This window comes from Nyctibius grandis, chromosome 2 (genome assembly GCF_013368605.1).
Source record: "Nyctibius grandis isolate bNycGra1 chromosome 2, bNycGra1.pri, whole genome shotgun sequence".
Classification (NCBI taxonomy): domain Eukaryota; kingdom Metazoa; phylum Chordata; class Aves; order Nyctibiiformes; family Nyctibiidae; genus Nyctibius; species Nyctibius grandis.
In genome coordinates, this window is record NC_090659.1 from 56,634,897 (window position 1) to 56,659,667 (window position 24,771).

Sequence of the window (24,771 nt, forward strand, 5' to 3'; positions counted from 1 at the left end):
CAGTGTGCCCTCTGAGCCTGTGCACATTGCTGCCACCTCTGCATTCCAGAAAGCCTTGAAAGCAGCTGGGGCCTTGCTGAGCCAGCCTGCAGTCCTGTGGAGCACACTCTGAACAGTTAGCTGGACGGGTGGATGGGAAAATTCATCTGAATGGAAGGGCAAATTAAAATTTTTGAGTGCTGAGCTCTTGAACGCTAAGTAGTAGATTATTTTAAAATGCAAAAGGCATGTGAGCTTCCCTAGCCTCTGCAGAAGAAGCAAAAAAATCAGTTTAAAAACTGTTACCTAATAGCTTCTGCTTAGGAGGTGTTCAATACTTTCATTTAGCCCTAAACCACTAAGCTGTTGTGCTTCATCAGAGCCCTTCAGAGGCCCTGGTCTCTGCCAGCTGCTACAGCACAATCTCCCAGGCTGAATCTTTGTGCAAAAGAGATTATAAGAAGCAGCATTAGTGGAACCATTCTATGATGTAAAAGTTACATTGACAGTACAGATGCAGGCACCACACTCAGAGTTCTTGTGTCCACTGGCAGCTCCTGCTATCATCCTCTCTAAGAAACATAACTCTTACTTTTGCATACTCCTGGGAACACTTTGGTACTTGTGGGCTCCCTCTGTGCAACCGCAGCGAAACCTGATGGTTCTGGTGATTGGCTTGGACGCAGTTGTCAGCTGGGTCTCCATAAGTCTCTCATGTCCCTGTTAAGGATGTGAGATGCAGGCTTTTGATTCATCATATGTTCACATCATACAGAGAGAGCAGGCCTGCAGCCTGCTGAGCACAGGCCTTTGCCCAGGTGCTGGTCAGATAAAAGACAACATGTATGGACTTTGCGGGCCAGTACATTCATGTTATGTTCAGATATCATTTGTGTATATTCCGATAGCATATTCAGATAGCATTTGTGCTATCTACTGTTGTGCCATCTAGTGAGTCATCTTGAGTGCTAGGGAAAAGTAAGTCTTGTTGAGTAGGTTCTGGCTTCTCCCCTCTCTGTCCTTCACTCAGAAAAGATCCATGTTGTCTTCCTCCATGCTCTTTACAGCCACAGCCTTCCTGGCCCTCTGCACAGTCAGCTGCTGCTTGTTGTGGCTACCAACATCTGGCCTCACCTTCCATTGGCTGTGAAGTGAAGACCATCTCTTGTTTCTCAGGTGGTTTGTCACCTGCCAGAAATCTGGCTGTAATTTTATGAACATTTTAAGGTACTAAGGCCATGGAAAGAAGTGGTCAAGACTTTCCCATGCTTCCTGCTGCTTGTGTCCATATCCACCCCTTTGTGCTGACACATGGCTCCTGGCAGCTGCTTGAGCGATGGTGTATTTTTATTTTTTTTCCCTCATGTTGTTTAAGCTGAATCAGGCCTTAATCCCATGCATCACAGAAACTGCACTATTCTTTTTCTCTAGTGCAGTGGAAGGAAAATGAGCAGCAGAGATCAGGGAAGGGTGCTCTTTCTACAGCTGTGCCAGGTTGAAGTGTTTGAAGTAAGTCATGAATGGAGTGTATGTACCCATATTCCATGAATACCTCTGAAAAACAATGGCACGTGCTTCTCCCTGATTTTTTTTCTGAGCCACCACTTCCCATATACAGCTATCCTTCCTGCTTCACAACATGGACTCAGAAAGGAGCTGTAGACCGTTTGTAAACCTTTCCCCACCATCGTTAGAGAAGATTCTGCGCAGCGCATTTGTGTTTAGCACAGAAAGGTGATCCCCAGACACTTTAAGGCCTCTGGACTGGTCCAGACAACTTACTTTCGTCTCACAGACCAACATAGGCTAGGATCAGCAGATACATACATGTGTATTTAATAAAGAGGAGGGCTCCTGCAGATAGCTTTGTAGAACTCCGTAGGCTTCGCTGTGGTTAAGCTACCAGAGGCAACATTTAGAAGCAGTGTTCTGTATTTAGCAAGATGACATCTGACTTCCAGCATGCCTGAAGGAACAGGCCACTGAACTCCTGTTGAAAGTCAGCGTGAGCTGGGAGCCTGGCTCCCTGGTCTTCCTTTGAGAATTCCAGCATGTGTATGTAATTAGTCACATTTAAATGTCTGTATTTATTCAGTGTCACCAGCTGCTCCTTCAAGTGTCTTGTCTCTTAGGTTTAAAAAAGCTTGGAAACATCTGCTTTGGAGAGGTCCCCCCTCCCTCCCCCTTCTTTTGTTCTCCCCTCCAGTAAATCTATATAGCTAAATAATAACGTATGTGGTTTAGTAGCCACTGCTGTCTTTCATATGTAGTAACACAGTTTTCCAGTAAGCAATTCATGAGTCTACAAATACATTAGGAATGCTGAAATTTCGTTTGATGAATGAATGAAGCATTTGTAGCCCTGGTGTGGAAGTCATGGCTACTCTGCATTAATTTATGAATTAAACTTAAATGCTGTGAAACTCTCTTGAGAGCTCTACAAGATGTATTCTGACCATGTGGAACAAAGTTAAATGGGCTGTTTGCAAGAGCAAGCAGGAAAGGAAACAATAAGTAGGTATGACATCCCTAAGATAAACACTTCAGTGGCCATTAAGAGAACAGTGACTGAGCTGTGCGTGTTTAAGAGCTTTAAAAGCCCTTCTGAAGACGAGGAGGGAGGTAAGGATGAAGGTGTCATTTGTCAAGTGTGGTTAAAGCAGAAGGTCTCTGCGTAGGGCTGGGAGTGCTGGGACTCAGCAGTGGTTCCCCAGCATTCTCTGCCATGTGAATAGAGCACAGAGCATGCAGTGGGCAGCATCTGACCTTTCTCTCCGATTGCTCACATTATAGATTTGAATTTCCTTGTGTATGAGCTTTGCTGGAAAATGTCGTGGGCAGCACATAGCTCGCAGGTTGGCAACCGTTGCCCTAAATCAGTCTGACAGTATGTAACTGTTTAAAATTCTTATATGCAATGTGATGTTTCTAAGGTTAAGGTACATGATGCTCCATTTTGAAAATTTTAGAGGGTCAGCCTCTGTTTTGCTAGTCACAGCTCCTGAAGGGCAATGCCACATATATCAAGTCTAGTTAGAAGGGCTGAGATAATGGCCATTCCTGCTGTGGATCAGCAGTCTGCATCCTAATTTAAGAGTAGGAGGAAAACATGATCCTGTCTTGTCTGGTGAAGGTTTGCTGTTGTCACCTGGGATTGCATTTAGAGACACCTTGAAAAACTGCAGGACTGCAGCTAGTCTTTCAATGATGGAATATATTTACATGCTTTTCTGTAAAATTAAAACATACAGGCATTATCTTTGAGTCATCTGAGAATTTTCCTTTACTAACTTGTTTCCTGCTTTTCTCGTTTATATTGGAACTAGTTTACTTTCCTGTAAATAACTATCTTCATCAGATCCCAGGAATAGGTAAAGAAACTGTCTAAAGGGTTGGATTAAAGAGAGAACTTGGAAATGTGTGGCTATGTTGTATCTGTGACACTGAACACGAAATTTTGTCTGCTTTCTGTTGTGGTGCTCTCTCTGATGCTGATAAGAGTGGAAAGCAGGAGCGCAGAAAGGGTGGCCAGCAAAGTTTCAGATTTTTCTGTGCTGTTTCGTGGTGTGTATTTTTTTTCTGAATGCCATTTTAATGCAGAAGACACAGGGACCCATTAGATTGAAGAAAATGCATCAATCTCTCATAGTATTCCAGTTTTCTTTAATAGGTGGTGGTGGCGTGTGGACTCTGATTACTTGTCAGTGGTGTAGAGCACAGTTTACTTCTCTTGAGGGTGGTATGCCATACTGTATTTTCCTTTTCCAACTTAGAGGTGGTGTTCTGCAAAAAAAAGTCAACAGAAACCAGGAGATGCGCTCTCATGGAGGCACTGGGCTGATGACACCGTGTTGTTACTATGTGAGGCAGCAGTGCTTCATCTCAGGCTCTCTATGGTATGTTGGCTGGGTGCAAGGCCGCAGCTCCTACGTAGTCTGGAAGTAGTCTGAGGCCGGAGCTGGCAGCGAATGCTCTTCCTGTGATGTTAACAGCTGTCAGCGCTCTGCCTACATTCAAAACGGATCCCTGAGCCACTCTGCCTCTTGGGTTTGCTGCTTCCAGGTTTGGAGAACATATGTTTATGTGTTGCTTTAGAGAAGTTTCTACTCTGTTGCAGAGACATGCAGCATACAGCCAGCTTTGAAATTGCTTCAGGGTCAAATGAAGCTTATTTACCTGCCTGAAATATGAGCTGAATCAGGGGGAAAAAAATAATATTGCTGACTACAAGCAGGCCAGTTTAATGTATGTATCAATCAGGTCACCTCATAGTATTTGAAGAAATTTTGAGTTCTGTTTGCTGCTGGGAGGGAATGCTAATGAGGGCATAAAGTGGTTTTGAGGCTTTGTTTTCAATAAACTAATGCATCCATTAAAATATGTCACAATCTCCTTTCTCTAGAGAGCATACCCTGCATCAAGCTGTGTCTTTTCCTGCAGGATTGCATCTTGGTTGTACTTTTAATCTCGTATGTGTTTCAAAACAAACTGGTGGGGGAAGATTGCTCAGAGATTAAATCACATAGTATCTGGTATTTTTATCATGCAGTGCTGCAAAACTGCAGGTTTTGGGGAGTAGGGAGAGGAAGAGAAAAGGAATGGGTATGTATCTCTGTCCAAGGCTTTAGCATAGTACATTAATTTTTTTTTCCTTTCTCCCTCCCAGGTCTGGTAGTATTGAGGTTACACTGCCTGCCATCTAAGTAGTTCTGTACCCTTTGCTTCTCAATTCCCACCAAAACTCTTCTCTTGACTGTTTTGTAGCCTAAGTCAAGTTTAAATCGCTTACTCTCCATCAAACCTCCCCATATCTATAAATACCATCTTCTCCTCCTGCCAGGTTTCCTGCTAAATAAAGCTTCAGTTTCACCCTTCTTTGGTTTTGTATTCAGTGTTTCTTCAGTGCTTCTCTGTTCATGAAATTCTTTGATTACTCAAATCACAAATATCTTCATATCTGTAATCCTAATCAAGAACAACTTCTTCGATTAGATCCTTTGGCAGTAGTCCACCTTCAGCAGAACAAGTTTTAAAGTTTTTGCCATTTTGAGATTGAATCGTCATCACATGAGACTGGAATATGTATAAAACTGAGTTTGTAATTCAAGGTTGGAATGTAACTCTTGTAAGGCAGTCTGTTTCAACAGTAAGTGCCATTGTTTAAAAAACGTGAGGGTACTTCCTGTTTTACACAGAGTAACATGGTCTGGGATTATAAATGGAGGCGAATTATTCAAGCATAAATCCTTTTGATAAATGATTTTTAACGTCTAAATGTGCTTGAGGTCACAGTGTTAGGGTGGTTTGGTGGCATTGGAGAGCATTCCTGTAGTACCTGTATTTGTGGATTTTGAGAACTGCTAGTTGTTAACACCTTGGATATGCTGAAAATACCCCAAGCATCTGCAGTTTTTGCTTCACTGATTGCCTTTAATGGTGATCAGCTGAAGCAGTTCAATTACACTTGAGGTAGGGCCCTAGGAAAAATTAGTTAGCTGTCTTGCAACATGACCTATATCAAAAGGCTCTTTGAAGTACACAGTGTTTAGCATAATACAAAGGTGAATTTATATGTTGTTTCATTCTGAATGACTGTTGGAATTCCTACAGCTTCTGTGGCAGGCACCATCCAAAACCAGTGCTGGTGAAGCTTCTAAAGGAGCAGTGTAATGGGACACAATTTTCAAATCACACTTTTCTCTGCAAGTTTTTTATCTGTTGCTCCAAGAGCAACACTTGCCAAGGTGATATTTAGGTAGCAGAACAGGGAACTGGGGACATCAAGGTATGATAGGAATAGGGGAAGCTGGAGGGTAAAGGGGAAGTCACAGGGCCCCAGGTGTTGAAGTTGGTGGGTTTTTTTTTTTTTGCAAGTATAAGGAGAGTAAAGACATGATACACAATACATAGGAAACGCCCTTCATTAACTCTATTGTTCACAGAGCTATTTGTTGAGAGGAAGTTATTGCAAGAAGTCTGACAGTGTATGTGGCAGTAATGAGAAAGTATCTGTTTCCCTACTCCATCTGGATGAGCTAGAAATCATGTTCGTGTTTCTGGGTACATTATTGTACTGGGAGCACAACTGGTTATGTACTATGACCAAGTTCTTTCCAGAGTCTGTAGTGCTAAAATCACCAGATGTCTACTGTCCTTCTTGGTGCAAACCTTTGACTTGGATGTCATTTTCTGGTATTTTCAGTAAAAGTTGATTATGAAATATTTCATCTGTGTTGCTAAATTATGTATTTGTGACATAGAAAGCACTTGCAAGTGGGAAAGATTAGAAGTCTTTTAGTATGCATATTTAATTTAATAACACTTTAAGATCATTTTCACTGTCCCACTTCTTTCCTTCCCACTGTACGAGGTAGTTTCCTACTTCCTCCTTTAATCGTTTTGTTCTCTCAAATGTAAAGAGAAAAGGGAAATATTTTGAAAGAAAATGCAAGATACCATTCTAACAAGCACAGAAATTGGCAAGGAGGCTGTACTTCTGGAGGCAGTAGTGTCTGCAATTAATTTTAACTCATTTTACAGTTGACTTGCTTCCAAGCTGATGGTTTTGTAATAATTTCGTACAAGCTTCAAACAGAAGCAAGAATTCAGCTAGGCTCTATACAGCTGCAGATGTACTGGCTGCACATGGTGTTACACTTTCAGTTGTTTGCCGTTATTGTCCAGTTTCCTGCCCTGCTAGCCTAAACATCATGTTGGTAAGAGGTGGCACAGTGTGGTGGCCGACTCTTGCTATTTATGTAGTGTTGAATCAATGGATACAGAGAATTGCTGAACCACCATATGCAGCCCTTTCCTCCCTGGGGACATCCAGTGCTGCTCTCTTCTCTACATAGCCATTGGATTTAACAAAATTCATAGCACTGGAGTATCTTTTGAGATCTCTACCACTTTTTCAAATTTTCTAGAAATCACTAACTGATTCAAAAAAATCATCAGTGGGAGACTGATAGGCAAATGCAGACAGAAAGCATTTTCTCATCAGCCTGTATCTTTAGGAGACCAGGCTAAAAATCATGCTGTTAAACTCAGATAGGTTCGTAGAAGAGCCACAGGAAAAATTGAAGACCTGGTAAATGTGTCTCACAGTGAGCAAGTGTTTGATTTATACAAGAAAAACTTGCAGTGAAACCACAGTATGCACAATATTCAGAGGAGAGTCCTTCGACTGTATGGTTGCTTATTCTTACCGCAGTGATACCCGATGGTTGGAAGCTAAAGGCTAATCTAGTAGGAAACAAGTAGTAAAACACTTTTTTTTTTTTTTTGAGTCATGATCATTAATCAGTGAACAGTTTCCTTTAGAATCTTGCGAGAATATTTTGATCATTGTGAGTCCTTTGAGTTAAGCCTTGGTTTCTTTCAAGAAGCTGCTCTGGAGATGTGGTAGACATCATGAACTTGTTGCACAACTTGACTAGGTGAGAGCTTTCATCACTGACTTAAGAGACCAGACTATGTGAACCCAGTGATCCCTTTCGGTCCCAAAATACGAGTAGAAACTTAATGCAAGTGTGAACTGTGTGTAATAACTGGAATTATACAGCTGATGTGGGCTACTAATTACAGCTGGTTATACCAGAATGCCTACCTGACCATGCCCTAATTTGAATCTTGATTTTCCCTAAGAAGATCTAAAGTGACAAGATACTAAAAACTTTTTTAGAGAGAGCTTGCTTTGCATTTTTTTTCATCACCAAGGATCTTAGTGCTGTACAAACAACAGTATAACCACCATTTGGTGAAGCGGAGCCGCCTTTGGGATGGGATATCATAGGTTTTAGCTGAACCTAGGACATGACTGACCTTTCAGGGTAGAAAGTAAAAGGGGACAGTGTGCCAGCAGAAACTGTCCACAATGTATGTAATGCTTTGATCCTGGTACGATAGCTGGTTTACCATTCTGATGTGCTCTCATTGTGCAGAAAATCTCACCTGGTGCTTTATCCCATCCAACTGGTCGAGGTATTTTGTCTTCCATTCAAAGAATGTGCCTTCCTCTCCAGGTACCTTCTGGGTATTGCTTTGTGATGACTCAGTAGTATGCCATCACTCAGAAAAGTCTAAATCATTTAATGTATTTTTTCTGAAACACTACCTATAAGACAATATGTCTATGCATTTTTAGAGGAGAAAGCACCAGGCAGGATCATTTTAGGAAAATACCCACCTGATGTCTTAAAAATTGTGGAGAGTCTAAGAGTCCAGTGCTTTACTTCTGTGGTGTTGCAGAGGATGATGCTTTATTAAGAAGGTTTCACTGCTAACGGAAGGTTTTGTCTGCAGGACCCACTTTCTTTGGTGTTTCCACAGAATGGCCCCAGAATATCCTTCCTGCAATTTCTGCATTATGTTCATGGTGTGATCCTCTAGGCATGGAGCACTATAGTACATCTCCAGGACAGATGGTCCCTTTCTCTGCTGAAGCTTGTAAGGAGGAGACTATAGCAGGAGTTAAGGGCACCAACAGTCATAACTGTATACCCAGTACTGATAAGAAGAAAGGACAGCAATTGATCAATGAAAGTGTTACACTAGCTCTGAAAAGCTGCATGTGTATTGCGTTAGGTGTGGGATGATTCAGTACCCACTTCAGTGATTTTTCCATCATCAAGTGTCACAATGAAGTAAGTGGCCTTGTAGGACCAGAGGAATGATTCAAAGTAGGCAAGTCACCATCCTGTGACAGCTGTTTTTTAAATGAATGGTTTATGAATCCTATTTGATCTCTCTTCTTGTCAAGTCAGAGACATTGAGGAGGATTTTTTGGTTAATTTCATTATTACAAATGTGCTTTTTGATGCCTATGGTGTTTGTGCTTCTTGGAATGAATAGCTCTGTCTACCTCAGTGTAAAAAATTTAGGTAAATGAAACTCAACAAGCCTGATCTGTATGTTGCTGTTTGGATAACGAAAGACGACTCCCCAGTTCTGCTTCCTGCCTTTCACAAACTGGATGTATCTGCATGCTGATTTGGATTGAACATTTGTGTACTGTGTTTTTAATAAAATGTAGGTTTTGAGGATATAATGCCTTGATTTTACTGTTAAATACCTGATACTGTGTGATTTTTATTGTTTTTTTACCTCCCCCTGCATTGTCTGTAATCACCATGAGATATGTTAACATCTTTCTAGTTATGTAAATCTAGACAGCATCAAGTTATTATTATTTCTTGAATTCTAGTTGGAGAGCATTTTCATGTTAACTGTGACACAATTTGTATAACCTTAGCCCAGTTCTCTTATCAAAATTAATTCAATGCATCAGCATTACTTTGGGACTCAGTTGACAACTTAACCGCCATCAGGTTTTGGTAGTGGTGATGAATCAGTGTAATTTGAATTCCTTAATTAAAGTATTGCATGTGTAGGAAAGATCACTGCCCTTTAATAATAAGTATTGTTAATCAAGATCCCAGATCATCTGATTATTCAGATAAAAGTAATCAAAAGTTGTTCTAAATAGTTTCAAGTTTTGTTTTTAAAGCATTAAAAGTTCCACCTTCCTGAGGTGTGCTAAGGTGTGCCCAACAGAGAAGGCTGTAGCCTCCATGTAGAGTTTGAAGGCACCTTTGATTGTTTTCTAGGTTTTACTTTTCTTTTTAAACTGTGAGCTTTATTTTGGTTGAGGTTTTTTTTTTTCCATTTAGAAAGGTGTATTTGCTCCTATAATACATCTAATTAAATATAAGATGTGAGAATCTATATGAAAGAGTCTTCAAGGATTTATTTAGTACAGAAATTCATACTTGGACTGGGTAGGGATGAGAAGAATCTGGCTGGGTTTTCATTCTGTTGGTGCCATGGCTCTCGTTAAACCATCTCATTCCCTTCCTGTGTGCACCCCCCATGACCTAAAAGTCGTTGAGATTTGATCCAGAGTCTCAGCTGATGCGTTCCCTTGGCCCAAGGTTCAAGTGCCCTGTGGTTCAAGTGTTGTGGCATGAGATTTAGATGCTTTCCTCCAATCTGCTGTACTTCATGCTCTCCCGGTTATTACAGATGTCCATCTGTTCAGGTTGCTTACCAGCAGGTCCAGGTTTTTATTTAAAATATTACCATCTATGGCCAGCCTGGAATAGTTGTTTGACTTGGCTATACTCAGCACTTTGGAGGAAACCCTTACTCACCAGTCAGGTAACAAACCCCTAGGTAAGTTAAGGACACGCTGCTTCTGTTTTGCTGTTTTGTTTCGTATAGTTGAATATACCCATCCTCAGCCTGTCCCGGGGTGCCTTATTTCCTTTTCTCTAAGTCCTTTAAAGCTTCTGGTTTTCGTCTCTTTCTCTCTTATCTTTTTACTTACTTTGTAATCAGATTGCTGCCAGTAGGCTCAAAAGCTTTTCCTTTGGGTGATTTTCTTGGTAACTTTTGCCCTGCCAAGTATCACACTCCATCTTTGGGATGAATTTCAGTCATTCCAAAACCATCTTCATTTTGTCTTCCTTCTTGTCATATAGTTATCAATCTGGCCCCACTGGCTGGCAGAGGGGAAAAATCAGGACGTGCTCATGCAGCTTATTTTGTTTGGTTATATGCTCATGAATGTATACAGTGACATGCAGTCATGGCCTGAAAGTTTGGAGGGATTGCGCTGTGTGCAGGCAGCTCCTTCCTGGGACAGGCCTCAAGTCAGAGAGAGTTGCAGTTTGCTTTCCATGAATCCTGTATATCCCATATAGCACACTGTATCTTCTTGAGACCGACCAATGTTTCCAAGCAAAGAAAACCGACATGGGAGATCTTTGTGTCACTGGCTGGTTTCGTTATAGCCAGAACAGCCTCTGTGTTGACTCCCATGCTGGCTTTTGGTCTTTGGTCTTCCTTCTTTCCTTGTCTGCCTGTACAGACAGTATCTCATTGCTTCCATTTAATACTGCCTTCGGCCACAGTCAGCTCAGCTAAAGCTGTTGTCTAGGCTCTAATTGTTTGATGCATATTGTAATTGTTGTCTTTTTGTGCTTCACTCCTCTTGCATTCCTCACCGTGCTGCTTTAACACAAATGCTTCTGCAGCTGCCGTGATATGTTGACCTGTTCCTTGGCTTCCTCCCATACTACATCAAATTCAAATTCTTTCACTTTCCCCTTCTGTGTTGCTATTCCCTTATAATTTTTACATACTTCTTGCTTTGCAGCAACTTGTATTTGGGTCTTCTGTCTTCTCTGAAAATCAGCATGTGCTAGAAATAACTCCTCCTTCTTACTTACCCTTCCTCTTTACTCTCCTGTCATTCAGCTATTGCTCCCTGTTACTAACTGGGGTTGCAAGTCTGAGACCAAGGCAGGAGGAAGTGATGATTTCAGTGCTGGTAATAGTCCCTTAATCAGTGCAGTTCAGAATTTCAGCAAGCTTGTGTCTTTGTTCAAGCCCTCAGGGCACTGTCACAGCAGATAATTTAACCATTTTTTGTATTAACCTACCTAAAAACTTCTCTGAAGTGGCTTTTAGGAAGCTTGCAGCTCTCCTGTAACTGACTCGTAAACTGGCTTAACTGCTAATGGGTTAACTCCTTGTCCTGTGAGAGCAGAATGGCTGACACCAATTTTTAAGTCTGCTCTCTTTATTTAGTACAGAGTACAGATGGTACTCTGTAAAAGTCTTTCGAGAGCTGATATTGGGAAGCAAGTTGGATGTTTTGAACTGTAGCATGGAGGACAGCTCCCATATTAATAGCAGGAAAAAGTCCATGTGATTTTTAAACTATTAAGAAATGTTTAGATGTCTACTGACATGAAAAAATTTTGCAGTTTATTTGAAGTAATAGTGGCTTTAGGGATGTGTATTTATTAACAGTATTTCTTCTTCGTATTTAATGAAACCATTTTCTGCATTGTCTGTAGTTTTACTGTAATATCTCTAATATTGTTTGGTTCAGATTGGGGAAGCAAGGGTTGTGCTCATTAGCTTTCCTTTGCTTTCTGTATATTATTGGTTAGCTTTGTATGAATATTTGTTCCTGTTTGCTGTAACATATCTCCAGTAAATACTTGGGAAAGAAGTTGTTGCTTGAACCCAAACATTAACAGTCAATTCCTCTTCCTCTGTTCTGTCCGAAGGAAATCACCATGAACAGCCTTGAGTTAACAAGAATCGTGCGTGCGTGACAGAAATGTTGCACGTACAGAGCTTTCCAGTTAAGACCAAGAGCTGATCTGGGTGCTGCATGAGACTGCAAAAACTGTTGTAGGTCAGCTCGGGAAGGAACCTATGTTGAGGATAACACAAGTTTAAGAACACATTTAAATGTTTTGCTGGACTGCAACTATTCTGAACTCAACTAGGAATGGGGAAGAAAAGGCAATACTTATGTGGGGTTGCAGCTGTAATCTCAGAGTTTCAAGGTTTCCGTTGTGCATTTGGTGTGGAGGCTTTGGAGAGTATTTTAAAGAGGAAAAATCAAAATAGTTGCCTGCACAGCCTGTTCCTCTGATCTGTGTAAGCTCTATCCAGATTTCAGAAGCTGAAATGGGGGTGAGTTTGTGTGTAGTGTACCTTGTATATAAATGTTTCAGAGCCAGTGCATCAAATGCTGTACAGACTTTATTTTAAGGCAATACACATTGAGATGCTGGTCCGAGATGAAGTTGTGACATTTGTTTGAATGGGACAGGATTTCATTTGGTGCCACAGATCTTTATGGCAAAGTGAATTGTCACATGAAGCGGGAAAAAGTAGCTCCGGTTAAGCATTAATCCTTTCAGAGGTTAAGGAGATGGCAAGAGTTTTCTTGTTTGTAAGCCAGAACATGTTTGTTCACCAAAAAGAAAAACCACAAAAGGAGGGTGTCATCTAAAGAGGACAGGGTACTGCTGGAGTTCCTAAAGGAGAGTGCTTTTCCTGTGAGGAGCAGTAAAAGAGGTAGAAAGACAGACTGGAGAGCAGCAGTGTGGCTGAGGATTGAATCCTCTGGTTTCAGGTTTCCTGGAGGGATGAAAAAATGTAGTGGGGAAATGGTTTGAAAAATCATGATGATAAAGCAAACATGGATGTATTTTGTTCAGCATGGCTATACCTACTTGGACATTGTTCCATCCTTTCCTTTCCCTGGTTTGTTTTACCAGGCATGGTCAGTGGTCACCAGACACTACACAGTGCTGTAACATTTTGTGTGTGAGTGGGACATAAGATGAAGGCGAACCAGGGCACACCAATGTGGGCAATTCCCAGCATGTTAGAACCGCTTTCAGAGGAAACTGGTCTGTTCCCAGTACAAAAAGCGTGCAGGTGAGAAGAATAGTAGGAAATTCTGTTTTGGTACAAGTAGATCACTTGCAAAAGTCAGGGAATGGGTACTTTTGAAATCTTCTTTTACGAGAGTTCACTTACTGCGAGTGGGCATGATCCTTTGGCTTCAAATGTTCATCTGGAGGACGAAGGCTTGACTCAATAAATGGATGCAATATTGCTGGCCTCCTTATTCTCTGGGGACAGGGGCAAGGCAGAGTCGGAGTATGGATTGGTAAAGACATTTTGCAGAGGTTGGGACGTAATTATTTTAGTATTTTTGATGGTGGAGGCAGAGTGTAATTTAAAATGAGGATTGAGTAAATTTAGAAAATTTTTGCCTTATTCCAGAAGAAACAGGCTGCTTGGTCAGCCTCTTGGCAAGGGCTGTGTGTTTATGTTAAATCCTAAATGAAGATCCGATAGATGACATTGTGGAAGTGAAGAGGAAGTGCAAGGTTTGTCTGAAGATGCACTAACAGCAGTTCAGATGTAGCATTTGGTCAGACAGAAATCCAGGATGCTGTCTCTGAGCATGTCCAGTAGGAGATGAAGAATTATGAGAGTAGTCAGATGGTGATACTCTCTCCTGGCCTTCAGAAACTTGTGATTCAGGGAATTTCTGAGCTAGATGTAGTGCCTTTGTGCTTAGTAGTGGTGGATGTAGATATACCCAGGCAAAGCCCCTCTAAAACACATGAATATGACGGGTTTAGCAAGGTCTTGGTCATGCACAGATCAAGGGAATAAGGAGGAGGCCTGGAAACAGTTCCTGCTTGCAATGGAAGGCAGAAGTCAGTTCACTGGTCTCAGAGCAGCTACTATGTGCCAGCACAGATGTGAGGTTGGCCGAGGAACACGTGGAAGTCTCTCATGCAGGATTACCTCAAAGTTTCTCTTAAACCACAGGGAACGAGTAAGGAGCTTGGATCGTGATGCAAGGCTGCACTGAAAGAAAAGGACATTTTAGAATGAACTGAATGTGTCAAGGAATGGAGAAGTGCAGCTTCTTTAGTATCAGACTAGACAAAAGCACTGGACTACTCTATTATGAAGTTAAAGATTAATAGCGTATTTTATGTGCCCTGAGAAGCCCATTCACAAAGGAAGACTGTTCAGAGGTGCTCCATTACTCCTGGAATACAAGGCACTCAGGACAGTATGTATGTTACAAGATGATCCTATAGTTGGGAGTGGGAGCGGAAAAGATCCAGTGAAACTTCAGAAAGTCAGTCACATCCCCATCGCTGGGGAATGTACCTTACCAAACAAGTACTTAGCATAAGCCAAAGATGCATTGTTTTGATGACAGTTCTGACAAATCTGCCACAAAATTGGCCTTTAAGTTGCTACTTCTCTGTCTGGTCAGGCTTACCACACAAAGTACTGAGTGTCCAAGTAATAATTAGATCACTAGAGCAAGCGAGGAGGAGGAAGTCTCTTGCCTTTGAAATGATGCAGAGAAGAGCCTGAGTAAAGCCAAAAAATACACATATGAGATGGGGCAAAGCTTCAAGATTAGGAAATGAAAGAGAGGTGGAACAAGTGGAGGCTGGAAATAGAAGATTAATAAGATACATCAGTAAACTTGCCAAGTGTTAAGATTGATCCCAGGAACCCAGTATGTATGTGAAAGCAATTAAAATACAGAATCACAGAATCAACCAGGTTGGAAGAGACCTCAGGGATCATCGAGTCCAACCGTTGCCCCGACACCACCCTGTCAACTAGACCATGGCACTAAGTGCCATGTCCAGTCTTTTCTTAAACACATCCAGAGATGGTGACTCCACCACCTCCCTCGGCAGCCCATTCCAGTGTCTAATAACCCTTTCTGAAAAGAAATTCTTCCTAATGTCCAACCTGAACCTCCCCTGGTGAAGCTTGAGGCTGTGTCCTCTTGTCCTATCGCTAGTTGCCCGGGAGAAGAGGCTGACTCCCACTCCACTACAACCTCCCATATGTACAGTGACAGAAAACAAGATTGTGTAGGAAAAAAAAAAGTATTTTCTGTTGAGGAATCACAGTGAGAAAAGAGTCTGATTTGAGAAAAGAGAATGGGAACAGTGTGCTGTTCTCTACCCTAGGTTGAAACTGGGGGAAGAAGTGAGCCTGGCTAGGTACATTGGAAGTGATTTAGTCTGGAAAGAACAATAAATACAGATAGAGGTTTTAAGAACAGCTATGTCCCTTTTGGTTTATTTTCTCTGTGTTGGTTTTTGCATTGGTTGTCCGTTCTGGTGCAAAAGGATGCTGATGACACATGTGCATCCTGAACTAATCAGAAAGCCTATAATTTTCAAATAATTTTTGTGATTCCAAGGAAAGGGTGTGGAACACCCACAGGCTTGGATCATCCTGATGTTGCTCGCCTGTGAAGCCTGGTTTTGAGTATGATTGCGTAGGGGCTGTCTCAGAGACTGCAGCCTACAGCTCTTGGTTGGCAGCCGAGAGGCAGAGGGAATGCCTGGGCTGTCAGATGTGAACTGCTTAGTCTTTGCTGAAAAACCTTTTTTTTTTTTTCCAAACCTTCTCCCCCTGCCTCCCTCTCAACTTCTATAATCATGTAATTTAAAGGCAAGAGGGCATGCTTATGGTATGTTTGGGTTTGAGGTTTTCTTTTACCCTCTGGGAAATTTCCAGAGCTTATTTACTCTTCTGAAGGTTTGGTTATGAACCACACTGAAAACTGAAATGTCTTGTGCCTTGAAACCTGTTAATTTTATAAACCACAAACAAAATATAGTGAGGCAGCTGCATTGAGAGTTTTCCCAGATGACCCAGCACTAACCTTGGCCCAGCCCAGCCAGGCTGGCTGCGAGGGATGGCTTGCCGTGCCCCAGCTGGGCTCGAGACAGCTAATGATCAGAGATTACCAGTTGGGCAGAAAAGATTCTAGCAGCCACCAGACATTTTTCCTCTGGGGCCTGATGAGTCGACTTGTAATTCTTGAATAATCTTGATTGCCTAGGCTTTTTTTCATTATCCTAGTACACGTATGTTAAATTAATTCTGCAGATGATTAGAGCAAAGGCATTTCCTTTTTAGTGGCTTATTCGTGGCTTCCCAGTGCAGTGCCCCCTTCCCCCCGCCCTGAGATTATACCTTTATTATACGTTTCTTTTTGTATTTTTTTTTCATCTAATCCAGATATGAACTGTCAGTCTTAACAGTGTGATACCCACATGGCAGACTTGAGGCTCCATTTTATTGTGTCTCTGAGTTGCTGTCATTTTGTTCTAGCTCTTTCCCTGCTTGCCAGTTAAAGCCAGTATTTTGATACCAGGTCGGAGGGGAGGAGTGTTAATTTACCTAGCAACTTTCCCATGACTGAAGAAAATGGCTGTAACGAAAGCGGCTCTAGGATTAGTTTCCTGCAGCTAATGAGGGTATGCTAACATGAGTCAATCAGACCTGTGCCTTGTTGAATTTTATTGTATCTCCCCACAATACTTAGTAAGATATAAGAGCCAGAATGAGCCTCTCTCCAGACATAGCCTGCCTTCCTCAAAATCCTAAGTCTTCAGTCTTTTTCTTGTTTTCTCCAACATCCTTAAACAATAACCACTTTTAGATTACCTGAAAGGATTGGAATACAGTTTGTCTGCGTCTGTTTCCTGTTTTCCCACATTTTGTTTCTTTCAAGGTTGTTTTTGCTTTTCTTGTTCAAACTGCACACAAAGAAACCTCTTACTCTTAAGTCCTTGTGACTGTATGAGAACGTATGTGCATTGTTTTTTCCTTTTTGTTTTTTTTGTTTCTGTTTTTTCCCCAGCAAACATTAAAAACTACCCTACTGTATTAAATGCCCCTCTAGTGTAACCTAGTTTTGTTTCTGATATTTGCTGGTGAGTGATACTTCAAATATGGTATGATTGTTCCAGTGTTACACCCTTCTTGATCAGCAATTTGGGCTTTCCTGAGCTGGAGGAGGCTTCTGGACCATTAAGCTTTAATAGCTGCCTATAAACGTACACTCCATGAGTTTGTGTAGTCCTGGTTTGAATCCATGTATTCTTTTGGCCTCCACAGCATCCCAAGGCAATAAGTTTTGCAATTTCATTATGCATTCTGTGGAAAAAGTACTGCCTTTGTTTATTTTAAACCTGCTGTCTGGTAATTTCATTATGTGCCCCTTAATTCTTATTTTGTGAGGAAATATTCTTCACACCATTCATGATTTAGTCAGCTGTTCATGAATGGGTAACTTCTGTTTTCTGAGCTGGAGAGTACAAATGTGGGAGAGCCACGAGCGATTAGAAGTCATCCTGTTGTTCTTCTCCGTATGTTTTGTAGAGGACGCACCATTCAAGATGCAAGTGCCCAGTGATGCATGTTGCTGTGTTCTCTCTGACCAGCTAATGATACTGTTTGTCTTTTTAACCGTTGCTGATGGTTGATGTGATAACTACAGAGGACTATCCACAAAAACATTAAAAATTCTTCTGTGGCAATATTAGAATAGATCCTGTCATTGTACATGTGTATAGTTAGGGTATGCGTATTTTTTTTTTGTGTGGATAACTTCACACTTGCCATCATTCAGATTCATCTATGATTTTATTGTGTAGTGATTTATAACCTCTGCATGTCCTCAAGTGTAGATCATGCTGTCTGGGATCACTTTCTATTGTCTGCATATTCTTGAAAGGACTGCTCTTACTAAAACAGGAATCATACTCTCTCTGAACATGCTTTCCCTGTGTTTAAATTTCACATAGTTCACAGAATCACAGAATCAACCAGGTTGGAAGAGACCTCAGGGATCATCGAGTCCAACCATTGCCCTTACACCACCCTGTCAACTAGACCATGGCACTAAGTTCTTCCTGTATGGACGAGAGCTGGCTTGGAAAGCCGTTCATCAACAGCAGAAAGTTGGCTGACTGCTATAAAGCCATTGAGTTGCTATTTCATTTTAAGGAACTTGCAGGCTACCTTAAGGAAGCAGTGGAAGGGGTGGGGGGTTTGACACAGACACTCAGTGTACAATTCTTCTGTTCAAACAGGAATGTGTTCAAGCCTCATCTGCTATCCTAGAAGAATTACCAGCAGTCATGCTGTAGCTCACTGGCAAAGTGTTTCTGCTGTGAAGATAGTCATATTAGTGTAAAGACCACTAGAAGGAAAGTGGTCTGTCCTTTACGCACAAGAAAATCAAGCTGGACCTGCCTCTTCATAAAGGCTCTCTGCTGGTACTTATGGCTTTTTTCTCCTGCACTTCTAGCTACTTTGCCAGAAGGCTACAGTGTATAGTTTCCCATAAGTGTTCTTTCTGTTCACATCTGCCCTTTTAAAATGTAAAAAGTAGCATTTTCCTTGCAATTTTGAATATTTGTATTAATACACATGCAAAAAAACCCCTGTTCTACACCTTCTCTGCAAGCTAGGCTGGGTGAATTTGGAGTAGGACTTGGTTGCTTGAAAACAGCCCTCTGGTCTATCTTATTAGGCCTCTGAGAAGCATGGAGCTCTCAAATAGACATGTTCTGTGGGTACCTCCTGCCTTTCTGGAGCAGCAGCAAGGAGCTGAGGAAGAAACTGTTCAGCCATCTCAAATGGCACTAGGTGCCTGCGTTTAGACAACCAAATCATGTACGTTGCATGTTGCTTGATGTTGAGGGTTACTGGAGCTTGCACCTTTCATTTCCCACTGGTGCTGGGTTAGAATTTGTGGCTTGAATTTTGTTGTTTGCATGGTTAGCACTCTGCAATATCAGGTATCTGCTAAACTAGGCATCTAGGAGGCTTCTAAATTCTCTGTATGGAAGGTAAACTTGTAGTGAAATAATAGAAGTCCTAAAATAAAAGCAGCACAGTGCCTATGCAATCCAAGTTTTACCTAACTTTCTCTATGGTTTTGATCTGTGATTTCACTTGAATGTGCAGAATATGGAACATAACTCTCTTCTGCACTAATATTAGTAAATCAGCAATGAGAAGAGGTGTCATCTAGACTAATAACTGAATGCTTTTCCACGCATATAGGGGCTATGGAAATGAGAAGCTGGTGAGTGAGTGCGTTATTGGGGGCTGTCTGTATTAAGCCAAGTATTTAGCCTTTATTCTGCAGGACCGTAGGGGTGAGAATCCAGCTATGAATAGAACGTATCAATTCAGCTGCCTGTGTGTGCTCCCTTAGTGTGATCTTCAATCTTTGTGTACTTCCTGGGGCTCTGTGAACGTTAACTAGGTTGTACCTCCTCTGGTACAAAAACGAGTCCCATATTGGTGCAGAATACTATTTTTTTTCCTCCCTTTATGCAGAGTAAGTAATGGGTCTGTAGTTAAACTGTATTTGGAGTCCACATCGTATGTTACCAAGTAACTTGCTTTGTGGACAAAATTGTGGAGTCTGTCACTGAATTTTTCTCTGTTGATTTAAAAAAAAATTTTTTATCAAAGGTGCTGTCACTAAAAGCAGTAAAATGGATATTACTTTTCTTGTTGATTTTATAGCACCCAGAAATGTGCAAGATATTTCACACTGCAAGTATAGTACTACTCACCTGCCCAAAGAGCTTCAGAGTTTGTGTTCACCAAAATTTTCCCATTATAGTTGTCTAAATACATCAGCCCAAGAGGCTTACCTGTTGGAAGCAGAACTTATTTCAGGAGGGAGAGTCCTGGCAACTGGCTGCTCTGCCTTTGTTTCTAATTGTTGCTGCATTCCTCAATAGGTTTTAACTTGTGAAACATGAAACAATTTTTCACTGTTTTTGCAGGTTTTGTTGGGTTTTTTTCAAAAGAGATGTTGAAAGGAAGAGTGCAAAAGTGCAGATTGCTCACTATGGCTTGCAGCAAAACTCAATTTGTTCCATTTTGTCCCTCCAGTGTCTCTTTGACTTCTTCACTGAGGAGCTGCTGAACGTGTTTCTTCAGTTTTGCTATTTAAGAGTTTTATGGAGAAAGATGTCTGTGTCATAGTCTCCTGGTGTGTAGTTAACTTACCTTTACAAATAAGCCTGTGCCAAATTTTGTCAAATGCACTGAGGCCTTCGTGAATGTGATTCTGAAAAATTACTTGACTACTGCTGAGATCTGTCCGTGTGGTTTTTTTAATCTTTTGTTACAGAAATAAATTCTGGTTATTTTTTTTTTTTGGTGAATAAGTTGTCACAGAATTTCAAAGTGCTGACAGCTCCCATCTTGACAGCGACTCTTATTTCATGAACCTTAAGTTGTTCTACTTGCATAGTAAGAATCCTTCAAGTTATGGTTTCTCTGTAATTTAATAGTGTTTTGGACCTTGTTAAAGTTAGTATGTAAGACCCAAATGTGTTTTCAAGTTTAGGTATAAATTAAAGGCTTGTGTGTAGTGACATTTCAATTCCCTAGTGTAAAGTATTGCAAAAAGGGAACAGGATGAAAATGCATTGCTTTTATTTTCATTCCAGTCTCTTCCCATTTCATTGATTTGTTGTCTGCATTTTCTTCTTTTCTAGAGTTTTAGAATGCCAAGGGCTTCCCATTGTGAATGGGCAATGTGATCCCTACGCCACCGTTACCTTAGCAGGACCCTCCAGGCAAGTATTGCACATATAAGAGCTTCCATTTTATATATGGATGGTTTCTGTTTCCTTTGTCTGTTAGAAATCTGCATTCTCAGATGGACAGATGGGAGTATTTAGACACCACTAGAATATGTTTAGTGTTTATGTGTGCAGTTTTGATTTATGTAAAGGTCTGAATAATCCCTGAATAATTTTAATATCCTGGAGTATGTAATTTGTGGTTAGGCTTAATTTGTGCATCTTCTCACCTCACAGTTGAAGGCCAGTTTTTGAGCAAATTTATTGCCTAATTTTGGGCAGAGGCAGAAGAGAAAGCTGAGTACATCAACGGCTTGCAGAGTATGCATGTTTGTATGTGACTATTTAGAGTCTTTTCACTTTCACGGTGTGGCAAATTAGTGTGTATATTGAAAGCCATAGGTGGCTCAGTCCTATAATTTGATATATGTGGACATAATAGCATAGATAAAATTTGGAATGAGGTTTTAGTAATGAGGTTCTGCATAATACTCTTCAGTTTAAATTTTGGATTAAATTTTCCTTTTCTGTTATAAAAATTTCCCACGCTGTTCGGTGTCACTGTTTTGTTTTTGCTTACCTGGAGTCATCTTTTATGTCTGTGCCATGTTAGAAACAAAACAGCTCTGCTGTGACCTCGGAGAATCACACTTGATACCACGAGTTATTCATAATGTTTTACAATAATTTATTGAAAATACTACAAATGAGATGCATTCTTGACAAATACTTACGTTGCATACAGAGGAGTCTTTGAGACTGGTCTGTGTTCTTCATCCTTGTCTAGGTGTGGTTTGCCTTATCTCCATTAATGAGATGTGTATTTGAGTTGCATGCTTTGATGTTTTAAGCCTATAACTTGTTTCAGATAGTACTAGGTGGCTATTACTGAAACTGTAAGGAGATTTTTTTTTTACTAACTCTTGCATCCTTGAATGTCCAAACTTAACCTTTCTTTGTCTGCTTCCATACACGCCCCAGTCTGGATAACATATAACAACTGATAATGTATTTCCCTTCAGAATAAGGAGCATAGCCTCATCCTATTCCTATCTGTTTTTTGCTGGGGGGAGAAGGCTTGCCTCCTATCTCCAGCAAGAGGCATGCAGCTTATTCCCATCCACTGCTTTGTAATTGCCCAATAATTGTGCTTGCCTTAATCACCTCCTGTTCTACATCCTGCTTCCCAGTCCCCGCCCAGATGGGCTTATTGGTAAAGGGGTTGATTGGCAAGTGTGACTGATGAGATGGGATAGGCAGTCTGCCCTAAGTCCTGGGGGGGATTAGTCTCTCTTATCTCTCAGCTCCTCCTAGGCATGGTGGGATATTCTTAATCTGTACATCATTCTCCTTGCTGGATTTTTCAATGCCTCTCATTTTAGAGTAGGAAAGCTGCTTTAGTCTGCTGCATTTATGCAGTGCCAAGCGTAAATATTTCAACAAATGTGCTGCTGTTTATTATGTGATTTGTACTTAAAGAGCCATCAGACTTCCTGACAAAAACTGTTTATATATGTGTATTATACATGGGAAAACATTGTATACTGGTGGACTGGCCCATTCAAGTCGCACAGGAAGCCTGTGGCAGCACTGGGAATTAGACCCGGCTTTACTTGACCTCTGTAAAAAAATACATGGAGTTGTCCAGTTAATATGAGCAGTTAGAAGCTATCTCAGCAGCTTTGCTGCATGAGAAATGAGGGATAGATTCTGGGATGAAGCGATCAGTAGGTCAGTTTCTACATGGCTGATGCACCTCTCCATCTGTGTCTGTTTTATCTATGCCTTCTTATTACTGCAGAGCTGTAGGGGAAGACTGGTGACACAGGACAACACAGCTTTTCACTTGTAGGTAACGAACAAATCAAGCATAGGTTCATAACATTTGGAAATCATCAAACAGCTGTTGGCTGGCCTTTGTGAAATGCATTGGCTGCCTTTAGCCCAATGCCAAGCAGTTCAGTGTCTGTATGGAAAAGGCAGGTGCAGGCGGATGGCACTGCCTGTAGAAGATGAATGGGCAGTGCTGAACTTTGTCAGACCTGTTGCCTGGTGAGTGGTTTGAGGGAGGTCTGCCATGTCTTGTTCCTCCAGAGACCTAGGAATTAAGAGACTTCTGCTCAGAACCGCTCATAATAATTCAACAACATAACATTAACTAGGTGCTGTTGGGGCTGCATTATGTAGCAGTGGTAATAGCAATAATACAGCAATAAAAATATTCTTTCTGAGGGAATAATTCTAGGGTTTTTTTATTATTTAACACCACTGAAAAGCATTCATGCCTCAGGCCAGGATTATAAAATATAAAACACAGAAATAGCTATGTCAGTCTTCCTGTCTCCCATGCTTTTAGGGTATGAGGAATTTTTGAGTCTCATCAAGACTGAGACTGTCCCTCAAATGTTGCAACTCAGAGCCTCATTCTTGCCAGCTGCTTTGTACAGATATAAGGTGCTGGTGGATGAAGCGAGTGACAGAATCAGGGTTCGAGGACTTGTGCTTAACAGAGAATAATAAACTGTGATTACTGCCACTTTAGAGAAATAGACATGCAGTGAATCCCTCTCTTACATTTGTGTGGATGTGTGTGCCTTGCTGTGCTGGAGACACATGGTATTCCAGTTTTTTCAGCTGAATCAGGTGGATGACTATTTGTTCCTCTGTGTCTCTGTTCTAGGATCACACTTCTGCTAATGTTGTTTCTTACCTTTTTTTTTTTCCTTTCCTGAATTCAGATCGGAAGCCAAAAAGACTAAAGTTAAAAAGAAGACCAACAATCCACATTTTGATGAAGTGTTTTATTTTGAGGTTGGTATTTCAAAGGAACGGGTGATAAGCTGAAATACTATACTGTAGGTAGTTGGCACAGCATCCTGCTTCGTGTTGTGCCAGCTGTCTTCTTTGAAAACTGTTTCAAAGCATGGTGCAGGGGAAAGAAGTACCCAGGATCAGACTAGGCATCTGCTGAGGGAGCAGTATATTGCTTCAACTCAGGTACTCTGTAGGAAAAGCTTCCAGGTGGGAAGTTCTGAGCAGCAGGCTTTACACTCCATCGCAACTCACACCAGAAGAGTTTTGAAAAAGGGCAGTTAAAAATAGGATTTAAAAAAAAAAAAATTTTTTTTTTTTTTAGCCTGTGGTTTTATAGCTGCTCCACCCTGTCTTTCCCAGTCAATGGGAGGAAGGTTATCTCCTAGGAATACTGAAAGCTGTAGAGGAAAAATACACTTAAGCTGGATGTTTTGTCTGTCTACCAGTCTGCTGCAATACCAGTGCCTTTCCTCCAAGTGGGCGAAACCTCTACAGCTTTTTTTAGTACAGAGCATTTCCAACAAGTCCAGTTAAGACAAAGTATAACTTTCATGAAAGTGCTCATTTTGGTTCTTTCTGGCAAGAGCAGCTGTGATTGTGGTGTGTCTATACATACACATGCATGTGTTTATAATTTGGATACCTCTTGAAACTTTTCATTCTGTCTTCTGAAGTATGTGTATCTATCTTTTTTCTTTTTCTTTTGGACATCTTAGTCCTGGTCTACACTTCACTGTTCTATTTTGGTAGATACTTCAAAACATATGTGGCATAACAAAGTTGATGAAAAGCCAGAGTAGTACAATGCAGTTGGCATACCATTGAAAAGCCCTTTCTACCCCTACGGCTTGCATCATTCAGGTCACGTTTACATTAAAAATCGCTGCTGGCATAGGGATGGCACCAAGGGATGTGGTTTCTTGAATCAGTTCAGGGGCACAGGCAGCCACATCAGAAAGGAGCGTTTGGAAGAAAGGAGCCATACAAGTGTTGTTGCACTGTGCAGATCTGAAGTGCACATACCATTCTTGTCAGGGCCAGTGAGGGGCTTATTTCTGTCTTCCCCCTCCTTCTAGAAACCATCTTTGCCTAGAAGCTGACAGTTGTACTGACTAATCTACAGTTGGTCATACCAGCAGAAACGTGCTCCTGTTGATGTAATGTATTTGGATTTGAGGAACAGATATAGCAAGTTCTT

The 24,771-nt window shown here is 41.2% G+C and overlaps 1 protein-coding gene across 4 annotated transcripts in view; it reads left to right on the forward strand.

The window, feature by feature from the left end:
* Positions 1–24,771, forward strand: part of RASA3 (RAS p21 protein activator 3) — a 136,099-nt gene that overhangs the window by 81,187 nt on the left and 30,141 nt on the right. For all 4 annotated transcript variants that reach the window (XR_011049829.1, XM_068419989.1, XM_068419998.1 and 1 more), the window contains exons 6-7: positions 20,673–20,753; positions 23,498–23,570. Coding sequence is in view for 3 of the 4 variants with exons in the window: in XM_068419989.1 (XP_068276090.1) it covers positions 20,673–20,753; positions 23,498–23,570 (154 nt within the window). In the remaining variant the exon portion in view is untranslated. The remainder of the gene's footprint in view (positions 1–20,672; positions 20,754–23,497; positions 23,571–24,771) is intronic.